Source organism: Mesocricetus auratus, unplaced genomic scaffold (assembly GCF_017639785.1).
Source record: "Mesocricetus auratus isolate SY011 unplaced genomic scaffold, BCM_Maur_2.0 Super-Scaffold_100691, whole genome shotgun sequence".
Classification (NCBI taxonomy): Eukaryota; Metazoa; Chordata; class Mammalia; order Rodentia; family Cricetidae; genus Mesocricetus; species Mesocricetus auratus.
Genome location: NW_024429267.1, coordinates 1,964,427 through 1,992,271, shown reverse-complemented (window position 1 = coordinate 1,992,271; position 27,845 = coordinate 1,964,427). Strand labels below are relative to the sequence as shown.

Here is a 27,845-nt window from a genome sequence, read left to right as displayed (position 1 = left end):
TAGGGGGATTTGGCTAGAGTGCTACATTCTACTGTTTGCCAAAGAAAGTTGGTTTTATATCTGCATTAAACAGCACAGTATGTATGCTTTGTTTCAGGTATGACTTTCAAAGCCTTATTAAAAGAATTTGACAGTTCTCTTTCAAATAAAGAAAACTACATTCAGGAAAAACTAAATGAAAAAGAAAAATTGATCTCAGGGCAGAAATCAGAAATAGAACGACTAGAGAAGAAAAATAAAACATTGGAGTACAAGGTTCGTGGTCACATTTTTACCTATATACTGCCCATTGGGCACTGCTCTCAGAACAGCTCATGTGCCTGTCACTGCTGTGAAGGGGCATGAAGGGAGGAAGAGAATGTGTAGTCTTTTAATCTTAGAAGTAGAGCTTAGCCTGAGGAGATGTAGGCCTCTGGCTTGTTGAGTAACTTCTTTCTAGACAAAAGTGAAACTGAGGATTTAGGTGAAAATAGTGAGGGCAAAAGTGATGTCTCGATCTCCCTCTCCTTCCCTCTCCCTCCCTCCCTCCCTCCCTGCATGTTTCCATAAATTTGCTTTTGTGAGCAATTGAAGGACTATTTATTGTACAGTTAGGTGAGATGTTTGCATAGCAGATGATAAGCACAGTGGTCTCCTTTGCAGATTGAGATTTTGGAGAAAACAACCACGATCTATGAAGAAGATAAGCGCAATCTGCAGCAGGAGCTTGAGAGCCAGAATCAGAAGCTTCAGCGGCAGTTTTCTGACAAGCGCAGATTAGAAGCCAGGTTGCAAGGCATGGTGACAGAAACATCGATGAAATGGCAGAAGGAATGTGTGAGTGTTTTCCTTAGGTTAAATATTTTGTATTTCTGTGCTTGTGGCAGAGCTCTGGTGGTATCTGTTAATTCTGGAAGAAGCAGAGAATTGTCATTTTCAAGGAATAAAGTGGGTGGGGCTGTGTGCTTATGCAGAGTGATGAAGTAGACTGCAATTTGCCATTGATGGTCCCCATAGGAACGTCGGGTGGCAGCCACCCAGCTGGAGATGCAGAATAAACTCTGGGTCAAAGATGAAAAGCTCAAACAGCTGAGGGCCATTGTGACTGAACCAAAACCTGAGAAGCCAGAGAGACCCTCCCGAGAGAGGGACCAGGAAAAAATCATTCAGAGATCTGTCTCTCCTTCACCGGTGCCAGTAAGTATTTGCAGATTCGTGCTTATACACTTAGTATGTGTAGCTTAGTGCTAGAGAAAATTTGTTTCAACTAGAGGAGATTTCTCTGAGAATTGTTTGTTTCATGTTATTTTTTAAAGTTCTATTTTTAGAACTTAGCACAAAAGGGCAGGGAATGGTGGCTCATGCCTTTAATCCCAGCACTTGGGAGGGAGACAGGCAGATCTCTGAGTTTAAGGCCAGTCTGGTCTACACAAAGTTCCAGACCCAACCAGGGCTACATAGTTGAGTCCCTGTCTCAAAAAACAGCAAAAGCATATCACAAAAGTTAATGACAGCAGTTTCTTACAATGTTAAATCTTCATGTAGTAAAAATTGTAGAAAAGTAATATTGTTTCTCTCAGTTTTTCAGTCTTATTCACTAATTTTTCTCCAATTTTTCTAGCTTTCTAGTAACAATATTGCTCAGATTTCCAACGGCCAGCAACTCATGAGCCAACCACAGCTACACAGGCGCTCTAACTCTTGCAGCAGCATTTCTGTAGCTTCCTGTATTTCGGAATGGGAGCAGAAACTATCTCCGTTCAGCACACCTGTCAATGTCACCTCTCTTGCAAGGCATAGGCAGCAGGAGCCAGGACAAAGTAAAACATGTATCGTGTCAGACAGAAGGCGAGGGATGTACTGGACTGAAGGCAGGGAGATGGTCCCTACATTCAGCAGTGAGATAGGCGTAGAAGAGGACCATTGCCGCAGGGTTAGTGCCAGCATTCTTTAAAGCGTTGTAGTGACAGACTTTTCTCCTTTGCTCTTTGTAACTTGGTTCCAAAAGTTTGATGGAAAGATGGATAGCTTCCAAAACGAAGAAGCTCTGACTTTTCTGTTAAAGACTGAGCCACCCTGAATTGAGGCTGAGCTCTTCATGTGAGAAAGCAGAAGCCTGTGAACTCTGAATGCCAGCCAGCATGGTGCCGCCTAGAGTAGACCACTTGCCTGCACAAGGGGCTTTGCACAGAATCTAGGAATACGAGTGTCTTGCTTCCTTGATATCTCTTGGGTTTTTTTCCCTTGTTGCTGGGGATTGAGCCTTAGCTTCAACTGGCTAAGATGCTAAACAATTGCTTTATCACCAAGCTATAATTCCCCCAACCCAAATATGAATGTATAAGACTACACTTTCCCGAATATAACTTTTTTCTTGGCATATTTTTTGTGGGGGGTTCATTTTAAAAGTTTAATTAATGGGTTATAGACTCTTCTGCCTCTGCCATTGACAGTCACTGTTATTTTATGCAAGGCTTCCTCTTCTGAGATACTCTGAAGTAAGTCACAGATGCTGTGACACTCAAAAAAAAAGAGCATTTCCCTGCTTAACCACCACCTTTCATAACCATTGTCTTTACCACTTGTAAGGCAGACAGCATTTCCTGAGTGGAGAGCCTCTCACTGTCCTACCTGTCCCAGTGATGACCTCTCCTGTCAAGTCATGCTGCTGTCCAGATGCACGCACTGCATGTGGCAATCACCAATCTTTCATATGCTTTCATCTTTTTAATTTTTGTGATCTGAACTGTTTGAAACTACTGATAGTTTTCACATCCTGAAATTTTAATCTTGAGGTGATTAACAATACCTAATTGGTATTTTATTCAATATTAAGATAAAATTTCCTTTAAAATTTGAATAAATCATCATACTAATACTGTGAATTAGATAAGCAATAAAATCTTAATTGGTCTTTAAAAATTATTCTTCTAAGTAAAATGATCTTGTAGTAAATACTTAAGATCCTCTTAAAATTGGTAGTGTGGCCGAGGAGTCTAAGATCCTCTTATATGCTGGGTAGTGGTAGTACATGCCGGCAATCACAATGGGGAGGCAGGGGCAGGTGGATCTCTGTGACTTTGAAGCCAATTTGGTCTACAGCATGAGTTCCAGGATATCCAGGGCTGTTACATAGAGAAACCCTGTCTCAAAAAGCAGATAGATCCTCTTACAGGATTTAGAATGTAGATAAACACCCTGCAATCTGATTACTAATGATAATGACCAGTCTTGGGTTCTTATAAGGCAACAGATACTTCTATAGTCTTAAGTTCTAGCTTTGCAGATTTTACTTTGAGCCTTTTGGGAGCAGATCATGGTGAATGGTCTCTGTGATCACCTCTAGTAAATCCTCCTCTTCTGTATCAGACTCCAATTTGCTAGGAGGTCTGTTTTATACCTGCCGGCAGTAAGGGAATGCCTGACTTGGCCATGTGACAGTCAGGAGGATGTACTAAGACATAGACTTTTAACTTCTTTCTTGAAATCCAAATCTTTTTAGAAGTGCAGCAGAAAAGTTTCCATGAGGTTATACATCTCTGTGTTCATGTTCATTGGTCAGAAATTATCAGGCAGACTGAGCTTTACATTTTGGTGAGGAAAGATTTTCAAAATACTTGTCATGCCTGCTAGTAGATTCTTTGCAGTTTGTCCCATTTTCAAAGTTTGATTTGAATGTATTATGCTGTAAATGTGTTCAGGGAAGCTGTTCTGCCAAGTGCTAGATTTCAGGAGCTAGGTTTTCTTATTCAACATCAATCAAACCATTTTCAGAGTGGAAGGTTTTCTGCCTGCATGGAAGCGCAGTGTCTTTAGTGGCAAGTCGTGATGACTGTTGTACAGTTGTCATTAGAGTTGTCCCTGAGCTGGTTTCCTGTAATTGAATAACTGAATCAGAATTCTCATTTGGCTAGGTTGGAAAGGCTTTGCCTGTACTCTGCTTAACAAACAGAAGACATGTTACTATATCATGTACATGAAATTTGTTTTCTTAAGTTGAATGTGCTGTTTAACTTAGCATACGTAGCATTTGACTGGAAAACAACTAGTATTTACGTAAGATACAAGCTAATTTCATACTATAGTCTTTGATTCTTGGAGCTTTTAACAAACATTTGTAGAAAAAAATTGTTGGTATATTTGAAGCGTTTGTGGCATGTGTTTTGAGATATAAAAGCCTTTACTGTGTGTAAGTGCCTAGAAGTGCTCGACACTGTTTTGGCATGCTGCACCTGAAGTTCCTGTATTCCTGTGTTCTTTGGGGTTTTTCTTGCTGAGCCAAAGCTTCAGTAGCTTGCAGTTTTTTGGTCTGGCTGTATATGGAAAAATGTTTTCTATTTAGATGCCTCAGACATACTTTAGTGTTATTATATTGATCCTGCTGTTAACCTTTAACAGACCTGTTAATCTATGTATTACTTCACAAAGCAGGCATAATACTTGGTTTTTGATCAAGAATACAAAATGGATTATTTTTCCCGAACTAGCCATAAACAAGAGGATCTAGAGTCACCACATTTTTACCTTTTGCCCTTTGTTAAAAACGGAAGCTCCCCTATGACTATTCTCTCTATACTGTTGTCTAAAAATGTCTGTTGGTTCTGTTTGGCTAAGAGAACATTAAATGACTTACTTGTTTAGCTTGGACAGGTTTGATTTCTGTTGTTGTGAACTTGCCTTGTAAACTGCTGCACTTCTAATGGTACCTCAAAGTAATCTTGGGTTGTGCTTGTTTCTCAATTCCTCTTTCAACCTGATCAGAACACACCAATTCCTGTACGACACAGAAGGTCCCGCTCTGCAGGGAGCAGATGGGTAGATCATAAGCCTGCCTCTAATGTGCAAACTGAGACAGTCATGCAGCCACATGTCCCTCATGCCATCACAGTGTCTGTTGCAAATGAAAAGGCGCTAGCTAAGTGTGAGAAGTACATGCTGACCCACCAGGAACTAGCCTCCGATGGGGAGATTCAAACTAAAGTAATTAAGGTAAAAACAAGTCTTTACAAAAAAATGCCACTGAGAAATATTTGACCTGCTATCCCTTGATGAGATCTAGAACATAAATGGGATGTTGGGTGGAATTTTTAGCAGAGAATTAATGTAGTTTCTTAGGTTGTAAATCTGGGGCTGGATCTGCTGGAATTGGCTTAGAGTCTTGGGTTTCTTCTAGATCCATGATGTACTTTTAGTTACTACATATTTAGCTAAAACTTAGTTTCAAAAGTAATCCCAGCCAGGCAGATGTGGCCCATGCCTTTAATCCCAGCGTTCAAGGCTAGCCTGGTCTACAGATCGAGTTCCAGGACAGACCCTGTCTCAAGGAAAAAACAAAACAAAAAAATCTAGAGCCATATTGACAATTTGCCTGAATCCTAGCACGGGAGGCCTAGACAGGTGGGTCACCAGTTTGAACCCATCCTGGAGCACATAGATAACTTGAAAAACCAGATAGCAGCAAAAGTAGACCTAACAACTATCTTCTGTTCTGTTATTTGAAGATTAAATGTTTGCATTAAAATTTGTCCTATTCCAGGTGGTGGTGGTGCTCGTCTTTAATCTCAGCACTCAGTAGGCAAATCTCTGTTAGTTCAAGGCCAGCCTAGGTTACAGAGTTCCAGGGCAGCCAGGGTAATCAACAGCCCCCTGCCAAAAAAAGAAAAAAAAAACCCACCAAACAAATGAAAAAAAATTAATAGTTTCAAAGTAAATAATGTGCAAAATTTGATTGGGAAAGTTACTCAGTACTGAGCTACCCCAATTCTTTCTTGGAAAGAAGAGATTTCCTGCCAATAGAAGATTTTTTGTGATCATATAGCCATTAGAAAAAAAAAAGTTGGGGGGGGTTCATTTTAAGGCAAGAGGACCGACAGTTATAATTAAGACTTCTCCACCAGAAGGACAACAGCACCTTAAACATGGAGCTGCCTCTGCTGGGTTAATTTAGCTTTTAAATTTGTAGGTGCAATAAAATACTCCTTGTAGCTAGGAATGTTACTGATTATCTTGTGCTGAAGTCATGTTAGTAAGTGGTAGACTGAAGTTTCTGAAGTATTTGATCAGTATATTCAGTGACCTTTTCTCTTGGATTTAGGGTGATGTTTTTAAGACCAGAGGTGGTGGACAATCTGTTCAGTTTACTGATATTGAGACTTTAAAACAAGAATCGCCGACTGGGTGAGTGTTGGTCACTAATAAAAGGACTGTTTCTTAGTCTCTTCTTAGGAACAGAATATTCTGTGAGGTTTATCATTAATTCTCCGCAGGGGTATAGGTGGTTTCTCCCCTTCTAATGTTTTTTATTCTTAGATGCAAAAATGATTGTTGCATCGTGTTTCCCCTTTTTCAGTAGTCGAAAACGAAGATCGTCCACAGTAGCACCTGCCCAACCAGATGGTACAGAGTCTGAATGGACCGATGTAGAGACAAGGGTAGGGGTGAAATTAAATACTTGCTTGCTAAAATTAGCTGCCTAGTGCTATAGCACTTCGTGCTCTTTGAAGTTGCTGAGGTGGGACAACATACTGCCTATGCAGCCCGGAGTCGTATAACTAACATTCTGGTAGGGCACTTACATTTCTTTAGGTCTGGTCTTTAGTTAGAGGTCGTGTGTGTGTGTGTGTGTGTGTGTGTGTGTGTGTGTGTGTGTGTGTGTGTGTGTGTGTGTGTGTGTGTGCGCGCACTAATGTATATGGGGGGGACAAAGGACTCGAGAGTGTTTTGAGAGTATTGATCCAGACTAACGAAAATCATAGCAGAAGGACTAACCCGAAGAAGCACCTAGTGTTCCTTGTGATCATTACCTCTGAGGAAAGGCTCCTGGGGGAAGGATCGGGCAAGGCCCTGGCCACCAGCTTCTTCAGGAGTCCCCCCCCCCTCTCCTTCCTTATCTAAGATGAAAAGATACCAGGATACTCTCCCAGGCCCTTCTTGTTCTTGTTGCCTGTGCAGCAATGAATTGTAAGTGTGTGACTAGCGGTTTGACCTAGGTGTCCTCGTTGACCTAAGGCAGTGTTGGATTTCATCGCAGTAGAGCCCGTATAAATGGACATGTGCTCTGGATCGTTGGGAGCTGACCTTTCCCTCTTCTGTCGTTTTCCTCTAGTGTTCAGTTGCTGTGGAGATGAAAGCGGGGTCTCAGCTGGGACCTGGATATGAGCACCATGCACAACCCAAGTGAGCACCACTCCCTTCCCCAGGCTTTCCATCACCACGGCTGCTCCTTCTGTGCCTCTCTGGCTTTCACCTGGGCCCTGGGGACAGTTTGTGGTCAGCCTGTGTCAGGCTGAGCTCTCCAGAGTGCTGTAAGAGCTGCTGGAGGAGACGGCAGCAGATTGGTGACTTTTGCTCACACTTGGCCACTTCTAAATCTTTTTGGGGCTGAGCTGAAAGCTCCTGGAAAGAGATACAGAGGGTGTGTCTATTACCTATGACAAAGCATATAATATACAAAAAATGTTGACTTCTAGCTGTCTTTGGGATCATAGACAAGACTTTGCTCTTAGCTGAGGTCTGATTTCATTGCACTTCTGCAAGATGACTCACACTGGGGTTGACAGCATTGTGTGTGTCACTCTTACTTAATGAGCCTCATAGTTTTGGAATAGTGGTACATGTTCTATAGATAGGTAAAACTGAATTCCAGAATTCATATTGAAGGAAGCACACCATTTGCTCTTCTGTTAAATCCACACTAGGGAGCTGGCCTATTCTTTTTCCATTCTTCATAAAACCAATCTTATACATTTCTCTCTACATTTTTAACCTGTAGTAGAAGCTACCTCCTGCTATATTCTGTATGTTACTTATACTCCAAGGACTTGAATTTTCTTCTGATAAAAGGAATTCTTACAAAGAGAATTTGTTTTGACTATGTCACCATGTGTAGAATTCACTATTACATGCTGCTTTTTTGTGTTTTAGGCGCAAGAAGCCTTGACCTGATAGCCCTGGTGGCAGAAGGATGTTTTTGTTTGTGTTGGTGATTTCTCCAAAGCTGTGCCAGACAGTGTCTGAGTCATCCTACAGAAGAATGTATCTGGATCACATTGTATTTTTTATTGTGACTTTTCCAACTGTTCGGAATATTTTCTAAGGTTTTATAAAAAAAAAACAAAAACAAATGCTGCTATTGATTAGCCGCAAAAAAATGCACTTTAGACATATTTAACAATTTAAAGATGGTGACTGGCCAATGAAATGGCAAAACCATTTTAGAATTCTGTTTGTATATATTCACTTTCTGCTTTTATATATCCCAAAAGAATTGAAATAAAAAGCACTAAGAAGCGCAAAATTGTATATTGGACATTCACTCACCATGATTCCAAGCAACTGCAGTGTTCTGTTTATCTGGTACTTGGTATTAATGGGATTACATGAAAAGAACATGTAGAGATTAGCCGGTGTTGGTGGCACACGCCTTTAATCCCAGCACTTGGGAGGCAGAGGCAGGCGGATCTGTGTGAGTTCGAGGCCATCCTGGTCTAGAAAATTAGTTCCAGGACAGAGAGAGAGATGGCTGTGAATGAATGTTTCCTTTATGGAGTATGAAACAGGTAAGATATTGCTCATGGACCCCAAAGTCGGCTTATAAAGCCAAGTTCGACATCAAAACTAACATGCTATTTGTCCTATTTTAATACATTAGCTTTGCTGAACACTTCTTAGCTCCTAATGACTAATTTAGTTGGAAATCAACTTTGATTTATAACTTAGGCATTCCTGGGAAGGGAAGTGCTCAAAGTCAAAGCCTCGATGAAAGCCAGGTTTAGCAGGATTTTTCAGTGTTCTATCACTCCCTTCAGATGATTGACATCATATCTGAAGGTGACTGCAGGATGTTCTATGACATCCTCCCTGTTCCTTAAGAGTGCAGTTTTCCAGCCGGGCGTTGGTGGCGCACGCCTTTAATCCCAGCACTCGGGAGGCAGAGGCAGGCGTATCTCTGTGAGTTTGAGGCCAGCCTGGTCTACAGAGCGAGTTCCAGGACAGCCTCCAAAGCCACAGAGAAACCCTGTCTCGAAAAACCAAAAAAAAAAAAAAAAAAGTGCAGTTTTCCTTACACTACAGAGAATAGTGTTGCAATTGGCCTGAGAGTAGAGACAATGACTGGAAGTGCTGGTTGTAGTCTGTGTGCACACCCAGCTTTAGCCATGTTTTTGTAAATATATTCATTTGCCATTCTCACTAGCAATTCTCTGAACTGATAGGCATGAAATAGGATCTCGTTGGTTTAATGCATATTTCCAGAATGTGAGTTTGGTTTCTCAAGTAACAAGAGTCTTTGCAATAAAGCTACTTAGTAAGTTTTCAGGTGTGTAGGACTTTGTATCCTTTGCAACTTGAAATTTTGGATCTCCCTGCCTATAACTATTCTATGGCACCTTTATTTATGATCCCAGGGATTGGTTCCATGTCCTCAGTATGCAAGGAGTACATTCTGCTGTCAGAGCTCCTGCCATCCTTTGGCAGAGCTTTGCTTTGAAACACCCACCTATACTCCTTGGATTTCTTCTTTCTACCAACATTACCAGGTTCCCACCAGTATGAGAATGTGTTCTAGTCTGCACATCTATTTGCATTGCCAATAACACTAATAAAGAATTCCTCTAGGGCCAGGTGTGGTGGTGCAAGCCTCTAATCCAAGAGAACTCAACAGGTTGAGACAAGCATTACTACAAATTCAAGGCCAGCCTGCACTGCAGAATCTTCAGGCCAGTTTGGGTTGTATAGTGAGGTCATGTAGTAAGGGGCCTGAGATGTTAATTGAGTGGGTAGAATACCAGGGTTTGATCCCTAGCACTGCATGAACTTAAGATCAATCCTCAGCTACACAGCAAGTTCAAGGTTAGCTGGGATACATGACACCCAGTCAGTTTTTTGTTTTAAAGATTTGAGGCCAGCTTTCAAATTCCAATGAGAGTAGAATTTTGATTGGAACTATATAATTTAGGGAAAATTACCCCTTTATGGTCTTTTAAAGATGTATTATGTATAGAGTGTTCTGCCTGCAGCAATGCAGGCACACCAGAGGGCACCAGGTCTCACTACAGATGGTTGTGAGCCACCATGTGGTTGCTGGGATTTGAACTCAGAACCTCTGGAAGCTCTTAACCTCTCAGTCATCTGAGACACACACACACACACACACCCTTAGGTTCTTCTCTGAAAACTATTGCTCCACAAGTTCCTCATAACTTTCGTAGCTTGTTTGTGGTGCTGAAATCGAATCATATGCACTGTAAAACATCACAGGTTAGAGGTATTGGTTTTTAATACACCACTTGCCTAGTATGCATGAGGCTCTGATTTTAACTCTGTAGCACTGAAACCCAAGGCCACCTTTACACAAACTGTCCAAGAGCTCTACAACTGAGCTGTACCCCAACCTGAGGTGTATTTTTAAGTGTGTGTGTGTGTGTGTGTGTGTGTGAGTGCAGTCTTGGGGTTTCTATTATGATAAAGTGCCATGCACTGGAACAGAGGTTAAGGAAGACATTCATGTTTATTCCTCATTTTTTTCCCATTTTCAAAAGTTTTTTTTTTCTATTAAGATACTTGCTTTGGTTGGGGCTGGGGTGGCAAATGCGTTTAATACCAGCCTTTAATCCCAGCATTCCGGAGGCAGAGGCAGGCCTTGAGTTGGAGGACAATCTGAAAAAAAAATTGCTTTTAACTTCTGCTGAGTACTCTTACCGGGTTATGAAAGTTACTCTCCTAGTTTCCTAAGAGGTCTATGTGATTAGTTGCCAAATTTTGTCACATGGTCTCCTACTTCTGTTTTTTCCCATCATACTTTGCATGATACTTTTAAAAGTGTTTACGTTTATGTGTATATGAGCGTGTCTGCTGTGATATGATTCCCTGGAACTATAATTCCAGTTTTGGGGTGGCAGAACAGAACTTGGGGCCTCTGGAAGAGCAGTAAGATGGCTTAGCCTCTGAGGCATCTTCAGCACCCTCTGTGCTTTTTTTGTTTGGTTTTTCGAGGCAGGGTTTCTCTGTGTAGCCTGCCCTGGAACTAGTTCTTGTAGACCAGGCTGGTCTCAAACTCACAGAGATCCGTCTGCCTCTGCTGGGATTAAAGGCGTGTGCCAGCACCGCCCGGATCTTCTGTGCTTTCTTTCTTTTTTTTTTTTTTTTTTTTTTTACGAGACACGGTCTCTCTGTTATGTTTTGGAGGATGTCGGTCCAGCCCAGCCTCGAACTCACAGAGATCCGCCTGCCTTTGCCTCCCGAGTGCTGGGATTAAAGGCGTGCGCCACCAACGCCCGGCTCTTCTGTGCTCAGAGTTCTCCAGGGATGGACCTCGATACACTCCGATTGATAAACAACTCCGGATTCGGCATTTGCCTACTCTAGTACCAGAGTCGGTTAAGCGCGCCCGCCAAGGTGGAGAGGTGGGGCCAACCACGTGACTGTCAGGGCTTGAGTCGGCTAGTGACTTTTTTCCGACAGTGTGCCCAAGGCGCGGGAGCGCTCCTACCCCTTCGAGTATAGGGCCGGACCAGTGCGTTTCCCCCATATAACTTTCCTGCCAGCTGCTAAACCTTAACGTTTAGCACTTCCAATAATCGCAAGCCGTGAAACGCCGGCCAAACCGGAAACCTAACGCGCAAGTCCGGAACTGTGTCCGCAGACACCGCCTCTCGTTCCTGGTTCTGCCCCTTCCGCTCGGAGCCGGGCATCGATTGGTCGTTGCGGCCCCCATAAGAGGCTGTGCGCAGGCGTTTGTGGCCCTTTCCTCAGCTGCCGCCAAGGTGCTCGGTTCTTCCGAGGAAGCTAAGGCCGCGTTGGGGTGAGGCCCTCACTTCATCCGGCGACTAGCACCGTGCCGGCAGTCCGCAACATGGCCTCCGTCTCTGAGCTCGCTTGCATCTACTCCGCCCTCATCCTTCACGACGACGAGGTGACGGTCACGGTGAGTGCGGCGTGGGTAACCGCGGGGCAGCCACGTGTGTTGCGGCGGGGCCGGCACTCGGCTGGCCGACTCGTCTGCTCGGAGACCCTTGGCGCGCGTGCGCTCTGTCCTACCCGCGCGGCCCAACAGCCGCGAGTCCGCTTGCTGTTGTCAACTGTTGAAAGTGGGTTGCCTTCCCACCTAACTCGTTTTTAGGATTCTAACTCGGGTAGTCTGGCTTATGGGGCAGTCGCACTTTCCCCATAGCCTTAAAACCTGGCCGATGACTTAAGGCTGGGTATGCATGAGCTGCCCATTGAAGGCCGAAATTGGCGACATGGCTCTGCATAAGGGACTTATGTGACTTGATTTTTTTTTAACCGTATTCTGATGGATTGGCGTTTGTGTTCCAGGAGGATAAGATCAATGCCCTCATTAAAGCAGCTGGTGTCAATGTTGAACCTTTCTGGCCTGGCCTGTTCGCAAAGGTAAGATTGGGGTAGTCCTGTTAATGTACCAGCGCCCCTCTTGGATTTTTGTGTTAGTTTGTACTTAACTGGTGTAGCTTTTATATCAGGCCCCAGTTTCTAACAGATTAAGAACTTAACCGTACCACTACATGCAAGTCCTGTACATACTAGCCTGTGTTTTGTAGGAATTGAGTTTACTGACTTAGTAAGTTTGGCACTTGGAACAATCAAAATTCTTTTAAAACAGAAAGCTACAAATTTCTATTTCTGGCAAGAGAGATCAACCCGATTGGTGGGTCTGGAGTCAAAGTTTAGAAACTTTGGAAATTTGCCCATTACTTTTGTTCTGTTGAGTTACTTTATTTGCTCACCATGAGAGGAAATTCAGTTATCTGTGCCTTTAAAGCAATTACCAAACAGGGACCCAGTGTATCAGTTTTGCTTGTATCTTGACTAGTCTGGTGCGTTGGTTTGGAAAAGTCGGAATGCATCACATTGGAACATAAAGGACAGGACTAGAGGCTTTTACCTGTCTTTCTTTGAGGCATTGTTTCTCTGAGACTGTCTAGAACTGAGATCCGCCTGTGCCCCCTTTAAACTGCACCACCCCCCAGGTTTACCTGTCTTTATTTTATGTGCATTGGGTGTCTGGATCCATGGAATTACATACAGTTGTGAGTTGTCATGTGCTGGGAATCAAACCCAGGTCCTCTGAAAGAGCAGTCAATGCTCTTAGCCACAGAGCCATTACTCCAGCCCGTTTGTTTCTTTTTCAGGCCTTGGCCAATGTCAACATTGGGAGCCTCATTTGCAACGTAGGGGCTGGTGGACCTGCGCCAGCAGCTGGAGCCGCACCAGCAGGTGGTCCTGCCCCCTCTACTGCTGCTGCCCCAGCTGAGGAGAAGAAAGTGGAAGCAAAGAAGGAAGAATCTGAGGAGTCTGATGATGACATGGGCTTTGGTCTTTTTGACTAAGCCTCCTGTTAACATATCCAATAAAAAGATGAACCTGTAGGTTTTGTGGTCTCAATTGCATGGGACAGGAACAGCTTCTTGGGTTCTAGTGATGGTAGCAGGTTCCTAGGTTTAGGAGTTTGTGTTTAAGACCAGCACTAGTTAAGTGGTCTGAAAAGAAGCCTGGGTCAGTTATTCTAAACTCAGCCATCTGTTGTCTTCAGAAAGTCACTTTCCAGTGACATTTGAGCAGAGCCCTAGAAGCACACTATTAATAGCTGGCTCTTAAGGTGGCAGAATCACTCCAACTCTCAACCTGCTTTTGTAAAGGTGGCACCTTTGACAGTTAGGGGCTGAGTCTGAGTAGAAAATAGTGGTTTAATGAGCACCCTGTCTTTGATTCCTGTGGAACTTGGCATAGACAGGTCAGTTATCTTGGTCATCAGGGCTTGCTGTTTGTTGGCTGTATTCAGATTGCAGCTGCATTTGGTTCTTTGGCTAGAACCTTTGACCTATCTCTGGGGTGTTTCAGCGTGCAATGTGCTTGTTTAAGCCTGTCATTGTTTTTCTCTGTAAGGAAGCTCTAAGGAAGGTTCCAGCCTGATGTCCCTAAAAACCCAACATAGCCTGCACTCTCATTTGGCTTTGAATTCAAGTGCTGGGACTAAAGGAGTGCATGACCACACCTGGCCTGTGTAAGCAGGAGCTGAAAGTATGCAGCAGGAATGCCTAGTATTTGAATAAGTTTCATAAGGAAAGTGGAGTCCTTAAGACTAGAACTTCGATACTCAAGACAAACATGCCTTGATTTTCTGTTAAGTTACAAGCAGCTTTTCTCATCTGCAGGTAAGCCTGCATATTTTATTGTGATGGAATTCAGAAATAGGATGCAGCTCACAGTAATAGATGTGGCTGTGGATTTCCACACGTCAGATGGTAGGACATATTCTGCTCAGTCCTTGACTGGAATTTACTGGCCTCTTGGACTGACACCCTGGTTCTCAACAGGAAGAGCTAGAATGATCAGGAAGGATTGGAGGCTCTTTCCAGAGCTGGGAGATGCAATGTGTCCATCACTGAAGCTCTGGGAAGTGAGGGGAGGGGCTAGGTTTATGGAAGCAGGACCTGAAGAGTTTTTTAGGCAGGAAAACGAATGTACAGAGTGGTCACAGTGTTGTAGGCAGGACTCAGCTTGACCTTTCTCCACTGTGGGCTTACAGGCTTCTGTAAAGGGTGTTAAGAAAGGGGTCGTTTGCCATCAAGAAGGTGGTAACCAAAGAATAGCATTCATGGGGGCTAATGGGATACCATAGAGATGGGGATTTGTGTTGCTATTAGGGTCAAAGCTGTTTGGATCAGTACTGTATGAGCACATTTAGCCAGGCAGTGAGGATTCATTCACACAAGCTCTACATCTGTCACTGAAATGTTAACAGCCACAGTCAAGCGTGGATGAGAACTGTCGACAAGCTAGAACAAACCTTAAACCGAATCCTACTAAAGTGGGCCCACTGTTATAAATTCCCCGTATTGTAGACCACTATGTAGTGGAGATTGACTTGAAGTTGATGGTCTGGATTGCAGATGTGCCATCTGGTTTATGCTGTGCTGGGGATCGAACCCACGGCTTCTGGCATCTAAGCAAATGCCCTGCCTTACATATAACTCTTGGAAGATAATCATGAACTAGACCTACGTGGTACTGCTCGTCTGTATACTGTTCGCTTAGTGAGCTGACCACTGCTCTCCTTAGTATGTAGCTCGTTGTTGGCCTTCAATACATAGTTCAGTTCTACTTTCACAAATTGTGGCCTGGAGAGGAAAACCAGCCGGTCGGCATCAATGGAATGACAGCCATAACTGGAATCCAAGTCCCAACTGTACCAGGTGCCCTTTTGGGGCAAAGCCCGCCTGCCTCCTCCATTCACCTAGCTGGAAGCGCTTCCTGTCAAGTGTGCCAGGGACAGGTGTCTGTCATTAGGTTCCGGGGCTGGTACCAAGTCTGGCTTTAGAGTTGCTTCCCACATAGTAAGTTCAGCACTTCTAACACTAGGTGTTAGTAACCTTCCGTCCACGAGACTTCTGGGAAGATTTTCCAGGAGATGCTGGAGCCGGGTTGTGGAGGCTCTTAAAAGATGCAGAGGCGTGGCACCCAGACACCTGCAAACTTCCTTTGGGATACAGGGCTGCATAGCCCAACGTGATCACCTGTGCACAACCCCAGGATTTGGGAGAAGTTGCATTGAAGTTTCAATCCTGAAGCTGGGTGGCTGCACTCAGTATACAGGAAAGTTGACTGACTGGGGTCGTCAGGGCGCATGCGCCTCCGAAGCTCTTTGCCGAGAAAGAGGCGGGGCTGGAAGCCGAGAGTGGCCCGAGTTTCAATGACTGTGAGGCCTAAGAACCGCTAGGGGCGCGCATGGGTCCTGAAGGTTCTGCGCATGCCTATTAGTGCTAGGAGTCAGTAGCCTGGATGTAGAAGGGGTTTTGCTGTCTCGCATCAAAGAAACTGATCTTGCGTAAAATGAGATGCACACATTTTCATTAAGCAGTATGAGCGGGACAGGGCACATTTCTAAACTGGAAATAATGATCCGAGTTTGTGCTGTGAGGGGTGGTGAGCAACTGTACCCTGGAGGTTTCTGCCTTCCTGCCTGTTCCAGAACTTTGGACGAGGACATCTTGGTTGTTCAGTACCTCGCTTTTCAGAAGGCTGCTTTGCCCAGAGAAAACAGAATATGCTTTTAAATTTTTTATTTAAAGTATTTACAATTTTTTAAAAATCAGGGTGTTTTTTTCTATCCTAGATTGGCCTGAAACTCATGTTCCAGGCTCTCTCTCTCTCTCTCTCTCCCTCTCTCCCTCTCTCTCTCTCTCTCTCTCTCTCTCTCTCTCTCTCTCTCTCTCTCTCTCTCTCTCTCTCTCTCTCTCTCTCTCTCTCTCCTCTGTGTGTGTGTGTGTGTCTGTATGTCTGTCTGTCTGATGATTGAACTCAGGACCTCTCAGATGCTTGGCAAGGGCTCTACACTGAGTTGCAACCTCAGCCCCACCTTGGTCTTTTGAGACAAGATCTCACTATGTAGCCCAGGCTGGCCTGGGACTCACGGTCTTTCTTCTGCCTTCCAACTGGCTGGGATTACAAGTGTATCCCACCTGACCCAAAATAAATTGCTGACTTTTGGGCTGGAGAAATGGCTCTAGCTTGTGTCAAGTTGACATAAAACTAGCTACTATACACAGCTAACGTAAAGATAACAAAGCACAACTCTCCTCCGAGATGCCCACACCCCTGCTCTATGATGTCTTAATCTGTACATGAAGCAGCAGCAGAAAGAAGAGAGACCCCACCTCAAAGCAAGGTAGAAGGCAAGAACGGACTCCTGAGAGTGGTCCTTGACGTCAGCACGTGTGCTGAGAGTGGTCCTTGACGTCAGCACGTGTGCTGAGAGTGGTCCTTGACGTCAGCACGTGTGCTGAGAGTGGTCCTTGACGTCAGCACGTGTGCTGAGAGTGGTCCTTGACGTCAGCACGTGTGCTGAGGCATGCATGCACCTGTATGCACACCCATGTCGTACACTTACCACACACCCCTGTGTAGCCAAGGAGAACCTAGAGTTCCTCATCCTCCCATTTCTATTTCCCAAGTGCTAGGGTTAGGGGTATCATGTGACACCATTGCAGGCATTCTCCTACAATGTTTTGGTTTGTTTTTTTGCTTTAAATGTGAATTTCAATTTAAAAACTGGGCATGATTTTATATGGAAGAGACACAACTTCCGGGTAGTTACAGACGCAAGAACTCTGACTAGTTTTCAGTTTTAGCTCTAAATAAGCAGAATCAGGAAAAGCCTTGCTGGGTTTCATTCAGAGGCTGGGATAGGAAGGGTAATACTTTGAGATGGGATATAAAGTAGCCACTTGCCTTAGTCCAGTGGTTCTAAACCTGTGGGTCACAATCCCTTTGGGGGGTCACGTACCAGATATCCTGCATATCTGGTATTTACAATTCAATTCATAGCACTAGAAAAATTCCAGTTATGAAGCAGCAATGGCATAATCTTACGGTTGGGAGTCACCACAACATGAAGAATGGGGCTAAAGGGTTTCAGGGTTAGGAAGGTTGAGAACCACTGCCTTAGCTGATCCTGACCTGACCCTGTATAGTGCCTTTCAAAAAGAGGCTTGTTTCTAGTTCATAGTCTTGGAGCTTGGCAAATCCAAGATTGGGTGACCCCATTTGTTATAATGAGGGCCATTTAGTTATATCACAACATGGTGGGTGATGTCACAGTGTGTAAGAGGACAGGTACCATCAATGGAAGAGATGTCAGGGAGGGTGCCCAGTCTCCTTCTAACAATCCACTTCCACAAGACCTGTACAAGTCCCTTGTGAGGGCAGCAATGCTCATGGCCTACTAATGTCCCAGTAGACCCTATCACATCTCCAGGGGATTCTACCCCTCAGGACTATCACACTGTAGACCAGGATTGTGGTACATAAACCTCTGGATAACAAATCATGTTTAACCCTAATGTTATCTCTTCTTGTTACCATGTCTTTGTAGATCTGTTGGGATACAGAGTTCAATGTTCTGATGTCAAACTACTAGTGTTGAGTCAGATCCAAATGCTGCCAGGGCTGTGTGGCCTTAGGAAGATTAATCTCCCTCTCTGGTTTATTGTATGCTGGGTGGGAGTGGTGGTAGCTAATGATAACCCCCTCACTGAGCTCTTAGAGGAAGGGTGAGTGGGTATGGGTAAAGCATTTACACAGTTTTGTGTGTTTGTTAGTTTTAAGACAGGGTTTCTCTGTAGCTTTGGGGCCTTTTCTGGAACTTGCTCTGTAGACCAGGTTGACCCTGAACTCACAGAGATCTGCCTGCCTCTGCCCCCTGAGTGCTGGGATTAAAGGCATGTGCCACCAACGCCCGGCGAGCTTTTGTTAAAAAAGAATATTAGTGCAAAAATATATTTTTTAAATAAAAAAAATGGAATGGCAAGATGGCTTAGCAGGTAGAGATACCTGCTGCCACACCTGATGATAGGAGCTTGATCCCTGGGACTTACATAATGGCAGGAGAGAGTGACTCCCCACAATTTTTCCTCTCACTTGTACTCAAATGCCACAGTACAGCCGCCCCCCCCCAACAAATTAATGGTAAAAATTATTTTAAAAAATTAGAGAGGTAATTTGCAGGAGCTTTTTTAGTTTGCATGTTTTAATTACGGGGAAAGTCCAATACTGGGATTTCAGGATTCATGAAGGTAGAATTACATGCATGTTGGATTTGCATGGGTTACAAATAATTTGTAAGGATGCTGGCTCAGTGCTGCCCCACAGTGGCCTGTTGTGGGAATGGCTTCACAGATGGATGCTCTTGGGCTGAGAGGGAGGGAGCTCACATTGTGGTAAAAAAAAAAAAAAAAAAACAAGATTGTGTGTCAACCTGTGACTCTGCCAAAAGGAAGCCAAGTGCGTTTGAATTGGTCTTCTTTGTAATTTACTTTCACACACTTGGCTTTTCCCTTCTCACACTCAAATTCATTTCTTGTCTGAGAGCCAAGGATGTGGCTGAGCCATCCTACAATCCAGTGGACCGAGTGCTCCTCCAGGCTTGTTGAGAGAAACAACTAGATGAGGATGGCTTCTGTTTTTGCCATGAACTTCCAGAGGGCCTGCTGTGTCCCCTAAGTAAGACAACTTCTTGTGAAATGGAGATCTAGGGCAAAGTTTGTGTCATCTGTAAAAGTAATTGTCATCCTCCTTTAATTTTTGTGTTATTTTATTTAACATTTTTCCATATTTTAAATTTAAATTAGAAACAAGTTTATTTTACATGTCAATCCCAGTTCCCTCTCCCTCTCCTCCTCCCCTGCCCCCCAACTAAACACCTATTTTATTTAACTTTTAAAATTTATTTTTATTTGTGTGTGTGTGTGTGTGTGTGTGTGCATGCGCGCACATGAGCGTGTTCACATGAGTGTATGTCATGTGTGTGATGGTGACCTTGGAGGTCAGAAGAGGGTGTCAGATCCTGGGGTGTTAGTTACAGTTATGTGCTGTAAACTCAAGGTGGGTTCTGGGAACCAAACTCTAGTCCTCGGAAGAGCAAGAAGCACTCCTATCCTCTGAGCCATCTCTCCAGAGCCCTTTCTGGTTTTTTTTTTAATTGTTTTTAGTCATTATTGCAGATGTGGGTGTGCGCGTGTGCCAGGACACACACGTGGAGGTCAGAACACGACAACTCTGAGGGGCCGGCTCTCTCCTTCCACCTTTATGTGGTTTCTGAACACCAGTCCTCAGTCCTGTTCAGGAATGAATCATCTTGCCAGTCCTGTCCCCTTTTATAGTTACAAGAGCTCTGTGACTTAGCCACTCAGCCACTGAGACATTCATCCGGAGGACTGATGGCACGGTCTCTTGGCAGAAGTGACCCACACAGACAATGCTTCCGCTTCCTTCTCCTGTTCTGGATGCTGATTTTTCCAGTTTAATTTATAGGATTCCTTCATTGACTTGGCTGCATATCTGCACTTTGATCTAAGTCCTCATGCCCTTTTGAGAAAGAGGATGGAGAACTCTGTAAATTAAACGAAAAGAGTAACACTCAGAAGGTTCTGGGCACAGCTGTGACGATAAGTTCTTTGAGATGATTTTAGCCAGGGCTTGGATCCAAGTTAGTTTTGGAACTGACAGGTTTATACGGATCAAAGGTTTTAGACCAGAGTGTCTCTTTACTTGGGTAAATGAGAACCTCCTGTGGATGAGGCCAAGGAGGAAGTTGCAAGGTGTGTTAAAAGATCCGGCACTGAAGGCTTGTCCACCCCCTCCCAGAGATAATATTGAATCAGTGTAAACACTTAGAGACAAAGCGTTGGTGGTTTATTGAGATCAAGGTTATTTTCCAGGCGGGTGAGACGGCTCAGTGGGTGAAGGCACCTGCTGCCAAGCCTGCCCACTTGAGTCCCATCCCCAGAACCCCATGGTGGAAGGAGACAGACGATTCTGATACGTTGTTCTCCATAGGCATGCTGTGGCATGAGCACGCACACAAGATAAATACATAAAAACTTAAAAAATATTTTCCCACTTCTGCCTTCCTCCTCCTGTTTTGGAGACAGGATCTCACATAGCCCATGGGCCTTGAAGTCCTTATGTAGCTGAGATAACCTGGAACTTCCTATCCTCCTACCTTCCTGTGAGTGCTGGGATTATAGGCTTGTGCCCCACACCCAATTTGTATGGTAGCAGGGATCAAACCCAGAGCCTCACGTGTGTTAGACAATGCCTCCTTCAACCCAGAGCCTCACGTGTGTTAGACAATGCCTCCTTCAACCCAGAGCCTCACGTGTGTTAGACAATACCTCCTTCAACCCAGAGCCTCACGTGTGTTAGACAATCCCTCCTTCAACCAAGCCACATCCCTGTCCCTACTGCTGCAGTGCTGCACTTGTCACCATTGCCACTTTTTTTTTTTTTTTTTTTTTGGTTTTTCGAGACAGGGTTTCTCTGTATTGTTTTGGAGGCTGTCCTGGAACTCGCTCTGTAGACCAGGCTGGCCTTGAACTCACAGAGATCCGCCTGCCTCTGCCTCCCAAGTGCTGGGATTAAAGGCGTGCGCCACCAACTCCCGGCGCAACTTTTTATTCTGTTTTTGAAACAGGGCTTCATGAAGCCCAGGCTGGCTTTGAACTTAGTATATGATCAAGGCTGGCTTTAAACTCCTGCTCCTCTTTGCCTGCTCCTCCCAAATATTGGGATTACAAAGCTAGGGCTTGGTTTCCTTGTAATCTTCTTGAAATGTAAATATTTCCCTGGGGAGGTCAAGACATCGGTATCTTAAGACATCGGTAGCTCCTGGAGTAGGAAGTGGGGAGGGCAGATATTGTGTGGAAGAGAGAGGCCTTCTTCTGCTTGAGGGAGCCGAGGTGTGACATTGGCCAGTCCCAGTTGCTTCCCTGAACCTCAGTCTCCTGTTCATTGCATCAAGGACTTTCAAGGACTCCAGTCTTGGCCCCCATCTCCCTGGCTTGTGAGGTGGAGTTGCCTTCCGGCCCCAGGGCCACCTCAGCTCTTTGCTCTGTTTATTCTCAAGCAAAACCTTCCTTCTGTTTACTCAGCAAAGATTCTTCTAAGACGAGCTAAGCACACCGTTTACTCTGCTAACAAGCCTTGGCACATACAGGGAGACTTGTGTTGACATATTCTTGAGCCTCCGTTGACATTCACTGGGTAACACAAACACAGAGACAGCCTGGGAGCACGGGCCTGACACAGCGTTAGGAACCAGCCTGGAAAGGGCCATGTTTTCTGTTTTGGTTGGAATCACCCCCTGAGGTAAAAATGATACCGTACACACTGAAGAGATTCCAATTTGTAACTGTCCTGGCAGCGACGAGGATATCCTGAAGAGACAATTGTGTCCCCACTGTGGCTGTCACACTATTGAAGCAGGGGACCCCAAGAAATTGGAATTATCCCCCAGAATTTTGTGCTGAGAGAAGGAAAAATGTGAGACCTGGTGCTAGCCAGAGGGGAGCTTGTCTCCAAGGAAGGAACTCCACAGGAGACGGGAGGCAGACAGTGATGGTCGGGAACACAGCTTGGCCAGGACTGTGTGGCTCTGCAGGCCTCTTGCCCTCTAGCTAAACCTAAATCTTGTGTCAGGACCCGGAAGTTGGACTTGGGCATTCTCTGACTTGTTTTTCTTCCCAGTGTAGCTGCACTGAATCTCCTTTTTTCTTCTCCTTTCAATGACTTGCCTGTTTGATTGGCCCATTGAAGGTGGGTGACTGAGCATAGCTGGCCAGCACTGCCAGGGCCCCGGCTCTGTCTGGTCCTAACGAATCTGGCAGGTAACACAATGATCTCTTTCAGGTTTTGGTTTTCAGTAGCTGAGCACTTGGAAGGTCTCTAAGAAGCTCCCGGGTTTTTCTTCACAAGCCCTCATGTGACCCTGCAATGTTTGGGGACCGTGGCACAATCTCACAGTCAATTCCAGCTGTGCTCCTAGTGGATGTTGGAACAATCCCTTTCTTCCTCTGGTTTTCAGTGTTCCCTTCTCTCTCTCTGTCTCTCCTCTCTCTCTCTCTGTCTCTCTGTCTCTCTCTCTCTCTCTGCTTGTTTAGTTTATTTACTTTTTAAGACAAGTTCTCACTATGTAGCTAGCCCCTTGCTGGCTTGGACAACTTATATAGACCAAGATAGCTTCAGATTTACAAACATTTGCCATCTTTCTGCTTCCCAAGTGCTGGGCCTCAGTGTCCATTTTTGTGGTGAGGGGCAGTTGTTCAATTGTGCACCTCCAGTCTGAGCACCTGTACTAGAATATTCAAAATTATTTGTTGAACAAATGAGGACACCACATTGGCTGATCTCTTCAACCTGTGCCATCGTGTGTCCAAACCCTCCCAATGGCGGCCTCCGCTTGAGTCATTGTCTGACGGGATCTGCCAAAGGTGCCACAGGTTCAGATGTGAGGCTGAAGAGGTTTCTCCTGCCTTCGCTGGGCTCCCCTTCTCCTCACCCAGCAGGCGCTTGTAAAGGGAATGTCTTTTCAGGTGAGAAGGCTGTGGATTAGGTTTGTCTTTGTTGTCCAGAAACTGTTGACATCCAAGACATTCTGTTGCCTTCGCTGGGTAATGAAAAATTGATTCCTTTTCTGTCAGCAGGAACTCTGCAGTCGTTCACCGTGGCCCCCAGGGTGGGAACGCTTGCTTCTCACTGTACAGGCCTTTGCTTTCTTTCAGGAAGTTGGGGTGCTGTCAGGAGAAGCAGGTCTCTGGGATGGGGGCCAGGTCTTCAGGATGCCCCTTGCAGAGATGTGGTCCATTTTCCCTCAGGTGCTGGTAGGTTCGGCCAGTCCTGTTGCCAGGCAACCTCCAGCTCAGCTCCTCTCCACAGCATTTCACTGCTCACCCAGCCCAGAACATTTCCCTGTTTTCCAGGGCCCAGATCCTCCTAGTCCCCTTTGCCGGCTGAACACCCTGCTTACACCCATGCACGTCATTTCTCGTCCTGGCCTTGTATTAGGCTGGCTGTTCCTACGCAAGGGAAGCAACAGAGGCTCTGGGGGAAGCAGAACATTCTAGATCTCGGAGGGGCTTGAGTGCACCCAGCCCTTCTGAGGCTCACATCTGTGAAGACGGAGCTCAGAGGGTAGGCGATGTGTCTGTGGCCATGCAGTTATGTGGTCACAGGACTCAGCACCGTGACTCTCCATCAGTGGCTGTGGCATTTGTCTATTTGCCGTGCACACGTCTGGTGCCCGCTGAGGCCAGAAGAGTGTGTCGCAGCACACCCCGGAACTGGAGTTACTGATGGTTATGAGCTGCCCTGTGGATGCTTGGGATTGAGCCTGGGTCCTCTGGAACAGCAGCTATTGGTCTTAACTACTGAGTCTCCTTCCAGCCCCAAAAAGATTTTCAAAGATGCTGATGGCTTCCTGAGGGTATGACTGGGGGCATGGGTGCCCCGCATAATAAAATAAATACACAGAAAATTAAAAGCAGGCTGGAAGTTTTCCCGGGACACAGTGGGCCGTCATTCAGTCTTCTGAAGGAAATCCTGTCATTTGTGACAGCAGCCTGGATGGACATGACAGGCACAGAAGGAACGGCCACCAAGTAACCTGTCTTGTGCAAAGTCAGCAATCGCTGAATCGAGTAGAGGATGTAGCTCGGTGACAGAGTCACTTTCCCACCACTGAGACCTTGGCTTCCTATCAGCAAGGCACTGAATAACAGCACCAGTGAACCTGAACATGTATTTTTGGTGGGGATGGGGTAGGTGTGACAAGGTCCTGCTATGTGTATTTTTGGTGGGGATGGGGTAGGTGTGACAAGGTCCTACATAGCCCTAGCTAGTCTGCAACTTGCTACATGGACCAGGTTGCACTCAAGCTAGTGGCGATCCTCCTGTCTCTGACTCACCAGTGCTTGGCTAAAAACAGGTGTCAACATGGCTGGCTCTGGTGATATTTTGCTTGTGCTCTAACAGACAAAGCTTGCCTAGAGATCAGAGTGCAGAGCTAGCCCCTAGTTAATCATAGAGGCCAGGCAGTGGTGGCACACACCTTTAATCCCAGCTCTTGGGATCTCATGACTTTGATCCCAGCACTTAGGAAGCACTTGCCTTTAATGCCAGCACTAGGGAGGAGGAAACCGGAGGTGATATGACTGGGCGGAGAGAGGAATGTAAGACAGGCAGAGATAGGATCCCACCCCCTTTAGAGGTCTGAGGATTTCATACAAGTAAGAACTCTAGTGGCTGGCTGTTCTGTTTCTCTGTCCTTTCAGCTTTCACCACCTAATATCCGACTTCGGATTTTTGCTATTAGGACCAATTAGGATTCACACTACAACTGACTTCAAAATTGAACTTGCAAGCAAACAGAATGTATTTAGCAGACATAGAGTGGGTGAAATTGGGGCAATGTGGATCAAAAGGTCTCATTCATGCAGAAGGAATGAGATTCCTGAGTTGTGTTGCATTGCAAGGAGGCCGGAGTTAATAGTAATATGTTGTATACTTCAAAATTGTCTAAATGCAAGGATAAAACATTTTCACCGTGGAAAATAAGAATGAGGACAATAGATATGTTATTTATCTCCACTTATTATACATTCTATACAGTTATCCTATGTCACATGGTACCCCAAAAATATATGCCATCATTGTTTGTTGATTAGCAATAGAAATAAATAACAAACTCAAGGACAACCTGTGCCTTTTTTATGGGTGGCCTATCTGGTTCTCAACAGGGCTGAGTCTGTGGAGTTCTCCTTTAGGGCAGCAGGGGGCAGCAGCAACATGGGACTCATCTTTCGGATCAGTCTGGGTTTCTACATTATCCAAGCATCCTCTGCTCTTTCTGAAGGATGGAAAAGAGGGGGGGTTAGCTTTCTCCATCCATCTTTGTGAAGTCTCCAGGGAGAGCGCCCTGGAGGACCACCCAAGTGGAGCTGAAAGAGGAGTGAGGATCCGGGAAGAGGCTTTGGTGTGTGTGGCACAGGGCTCTGATTCCGGCTGCCTGGGTTTGAGTCTTAGACTGTGAGGCCTTGGGGAAGACACCCAAGAAGCTGTTTCCTTGCGTGCAAGGGGCGTAATGGCAGCTGCAGCTAGGGTAGGATGACTTGGCACTGTGCCTGCCCTGTGTGGATACCCACCTCACGTGTTCATTCTGTAGCAGGCCCAGCTTGCCATTTCTTCCCCTCTAGGATCCTGTGACATTGGGAGATGTCAGCCTTTCTGGGTGCACACTTCTCTTGATGACAACTGCTCCCACAAATCACTGTAATTGCTGTATCGAGATTTGCCTCAGCCGGTGCCTTCTTTAGGATGCCTGTGGGGATGGACCCGAGACCCTGCAGTGAATTCCTCAGTGCTCGGAATTCCCTCTGGTGACCTCCCCATTGTTGCACGAACTCCGCACTGTATAGGGGACACCGTGGCTTCTGTTGCACAGGGGAAGACCCCGTGGCAAGGTGGTTATGAGCCTGGCGACTAAGGCCAGGCTGCCTGGGCTGAACAAATCTTGCCAGTGGGCTGTGCCAGCCCTATGACTTGGGGTAAAATGCTCCATGTCCTTGGGCCTCAGTGTTGTTGTGCGTTGTGTTGTACTGTGATAACTGAGTGAAGGAAGCAGGGGAAGCGCAGATGCCTGCACCAGTCAGGTGTCTGTTTAGCACCTTGAGAACACGAAGCCACGGCTCAAGAAGGAGAGGGGTCTGTTCTCGGTACCAATCAGACGCCTGTCACCTGTCAGACGCTGGTACTCGACACACTGTGCCTGTGGGAAGGCAGGCATGTATACCTCCAATTTGCAGGTGAGGCACCCAAGACTCAGTTTACCCAGGTCTGAAGATTAAAAAGAACAGGAGGTGGGGGAGGGGTGGCCTTGCAGTTTCTGACACAGAATCCAGAGTTCTGTTTTTCCTTATTTGTGACAGGAGGGAGAGAGGCATGGGGGGGTGGGGGCATTTGGTTCTTTTTGTAATAGACTAGAAGATCAGAGATGACCACATTTCCCCCATGCTTTTCCCCCACTCTGGATCCAGGAGGGATTTCAAGAGGGTAAAGGGGTCAGCTGGAAAGTAGAGATCTGGAGTCTCTTGGACTAGGCTGCATGAACTTCAGCAGGAACCGATGCTGGAGAATGGGAGCGGGCAGCAGGGGGCGCTGTGGCACTAGCAGAGAGCTACTACTTCCCTGAGGAGGGATGGGATGGGGCTCTTGGGAGACAGGCCCAGTCTGGATGAGGCCTGGGAGAGAACTTCTGCCCAAGAGCTGAGGACCAAAGATACTTTGGAATCTGCTCTTTCCTCTTTCTGGATTTGTGACTTTGTGACTCTAGTGTTTCAACCTTCTCCCTCCTCCCCCGATGGGGTGTGTGTGTGTGTGTGTGTGTGTGTGTGTGTGTGTGTTCGTGCTTGTGGAGGACAGAGGTCAACTTTGGGTGTTATTCTTCAGGAACTGTCTATTTCTCTTGTAAAATTTATTCTCTGTATATAGGTGTTTTGTCTGCATAAATGTCCGGGCACCATCTGTGTGCCTGATGCTCACAGAGGCCAGAAGAAGGTACCAGATCCCCTGGACGTGGAGGTACAGATGGTTGTGAATTGTAGGTGCTGGGAATTGAACCTGGGTTTTCTCTCTAGAAGAACAGCCAATGTTCCTAACCACTGAGCCATCTCTCCAGCCCCTCCCGTATTTTAAGACAGGCTCCCTGGATTGTGTGGACTGCCCTTGTGGATGAATGTTGAAGGTGATAAAGGTGGGCACATACTGTGGAATTCTACTTCTTAAACTCTTAGAAGACACTAGTCCCCTGAGAAGGAAGTGGGTCACTGTTGGTTGCTGAGGACAGGGGGTTGGGAGTCTGAATGAGTGTGAACAGGGGACAAAGACATTTTGTGGAAGCAGAGGTTAACATCTGGCACCCTCCTCTACTGTTCTGCACCTGGGTTTTTGGGATAGACTTTCTCACTGAACCCAGAACTCACCAATTCAGCGAGGCTGGTTGGCCAGCAAGCACGTGGGATGTCTCTGTCCCCCTAGTGCTGGGGTAACAATCGAATGCAGCCCTATTTGGCTTTTGCTTTGGTGCTGGGGACCTGGACACAGGTCCGTTGAGCCATCATCTCCACAATTCCTTATTTTCATATTTAAAATTTTGTTTTAGATATTTGGCTTGGTTTGTTTTAGCAAGCAAAATTTTATTTGATATAGACTTTCATATATTCCCGACTGGCTTCAAAATTCACTGTGCAGCCGAGGGTGACCTTGAACTTCTGATCATCCTGCCTCTACCTCCGGAGTTCTGGAATCACAGGCATTAGTCACCATGCTTTACTTTTCCATTATTTTTAAAGAGAAAAAATTATATTGTAGCTTGTCAGCCCAAGTCTCTTAACCAATTTCCTAAAATCTAGTAAAATATACTCATGTGTTTCTATGTGCTACACACAATCATGTTCAGCTGTAAAAAGCTTATAGCTTGCTTCCTGGTCACAGCAGGACTAATAGGGACATTAACAAGC

At 45.5% G+C, this 27,845-nt stretch overlaps 2 protein-coding genes across 11 annotated transcripts in view; both read left to right on the top strand.

The window, feature by feature from the left end:
- The window catches only part of Kif23 (kinesin family member 23), a 28,999-nt gene extending 20,724 nt beyond the window's left edge, over positions 1-8,275 (top strand). For 2 of the 10 annotated variants that reach the window (XM_040739836.1, XM_040739834.1), the window contains 9 exons: positions 98-255; positions 643-816; positions 997-1,176; positions 1,601-1,912; positions 4,741-4,968; positions 6,074-6,156; positions 6,329-6,410; positions 7,085-7,155; positions 7,903-8,275. In XM_040739836.1, coding sequence (XP_040595770.1) covers positions 98-255; positions 643-816; positions 997-1,176; positions 1,601-1,912; positions 4,741-4,968; positions 6,074-6,156; positions 6,329-6,410; positions 7,085-7,155; positions 7,903-7,918 — 1,304 coding nt within the window. In that variant the 3' untranslated portion in view covers positions 7,919-8,275. The remainder of the gene's footprint in view (positions 1-97; positions 256-642; positions 817-996; positions 1,177-1,600; positions 1,913-4,740; positions 4,969-6,073; positions 6,157-6,328; positions 6,411-7,084; positions 7,156-7,902) is intronic. The other 8 variants (XM_040739840.1, XM_040739838.1, XM_040739835.1 and 5 more) reach the window with 7 other exon arrangements.
- Positions 8,276-11,703: 3,428 nt separating this feature from the next.
- On the top strand, positions 11,704-13,364 carry Rplp1 (ribosomal protein lateral stalk subunit P1). Its single transcript, XM_005075583.4, has 3 exons — positions 11,704-11,902; positions 12,295-12,369; positions 13,128-13,364. Exons 1-3 carry the CDS (start codon positions 11,831-11,833, stop codon positions 13,323-13,325), a joined length of 345 nt encoding a protein of 114 aa, XP_005075640.1. The 5' UTR covers positions 11,704-11,830; the 3' UTR covers positions 13,326-13,364.
- The last annotated feature ends 14,481 nt before the right edge of the window (positions 13,365-27,845 follow it).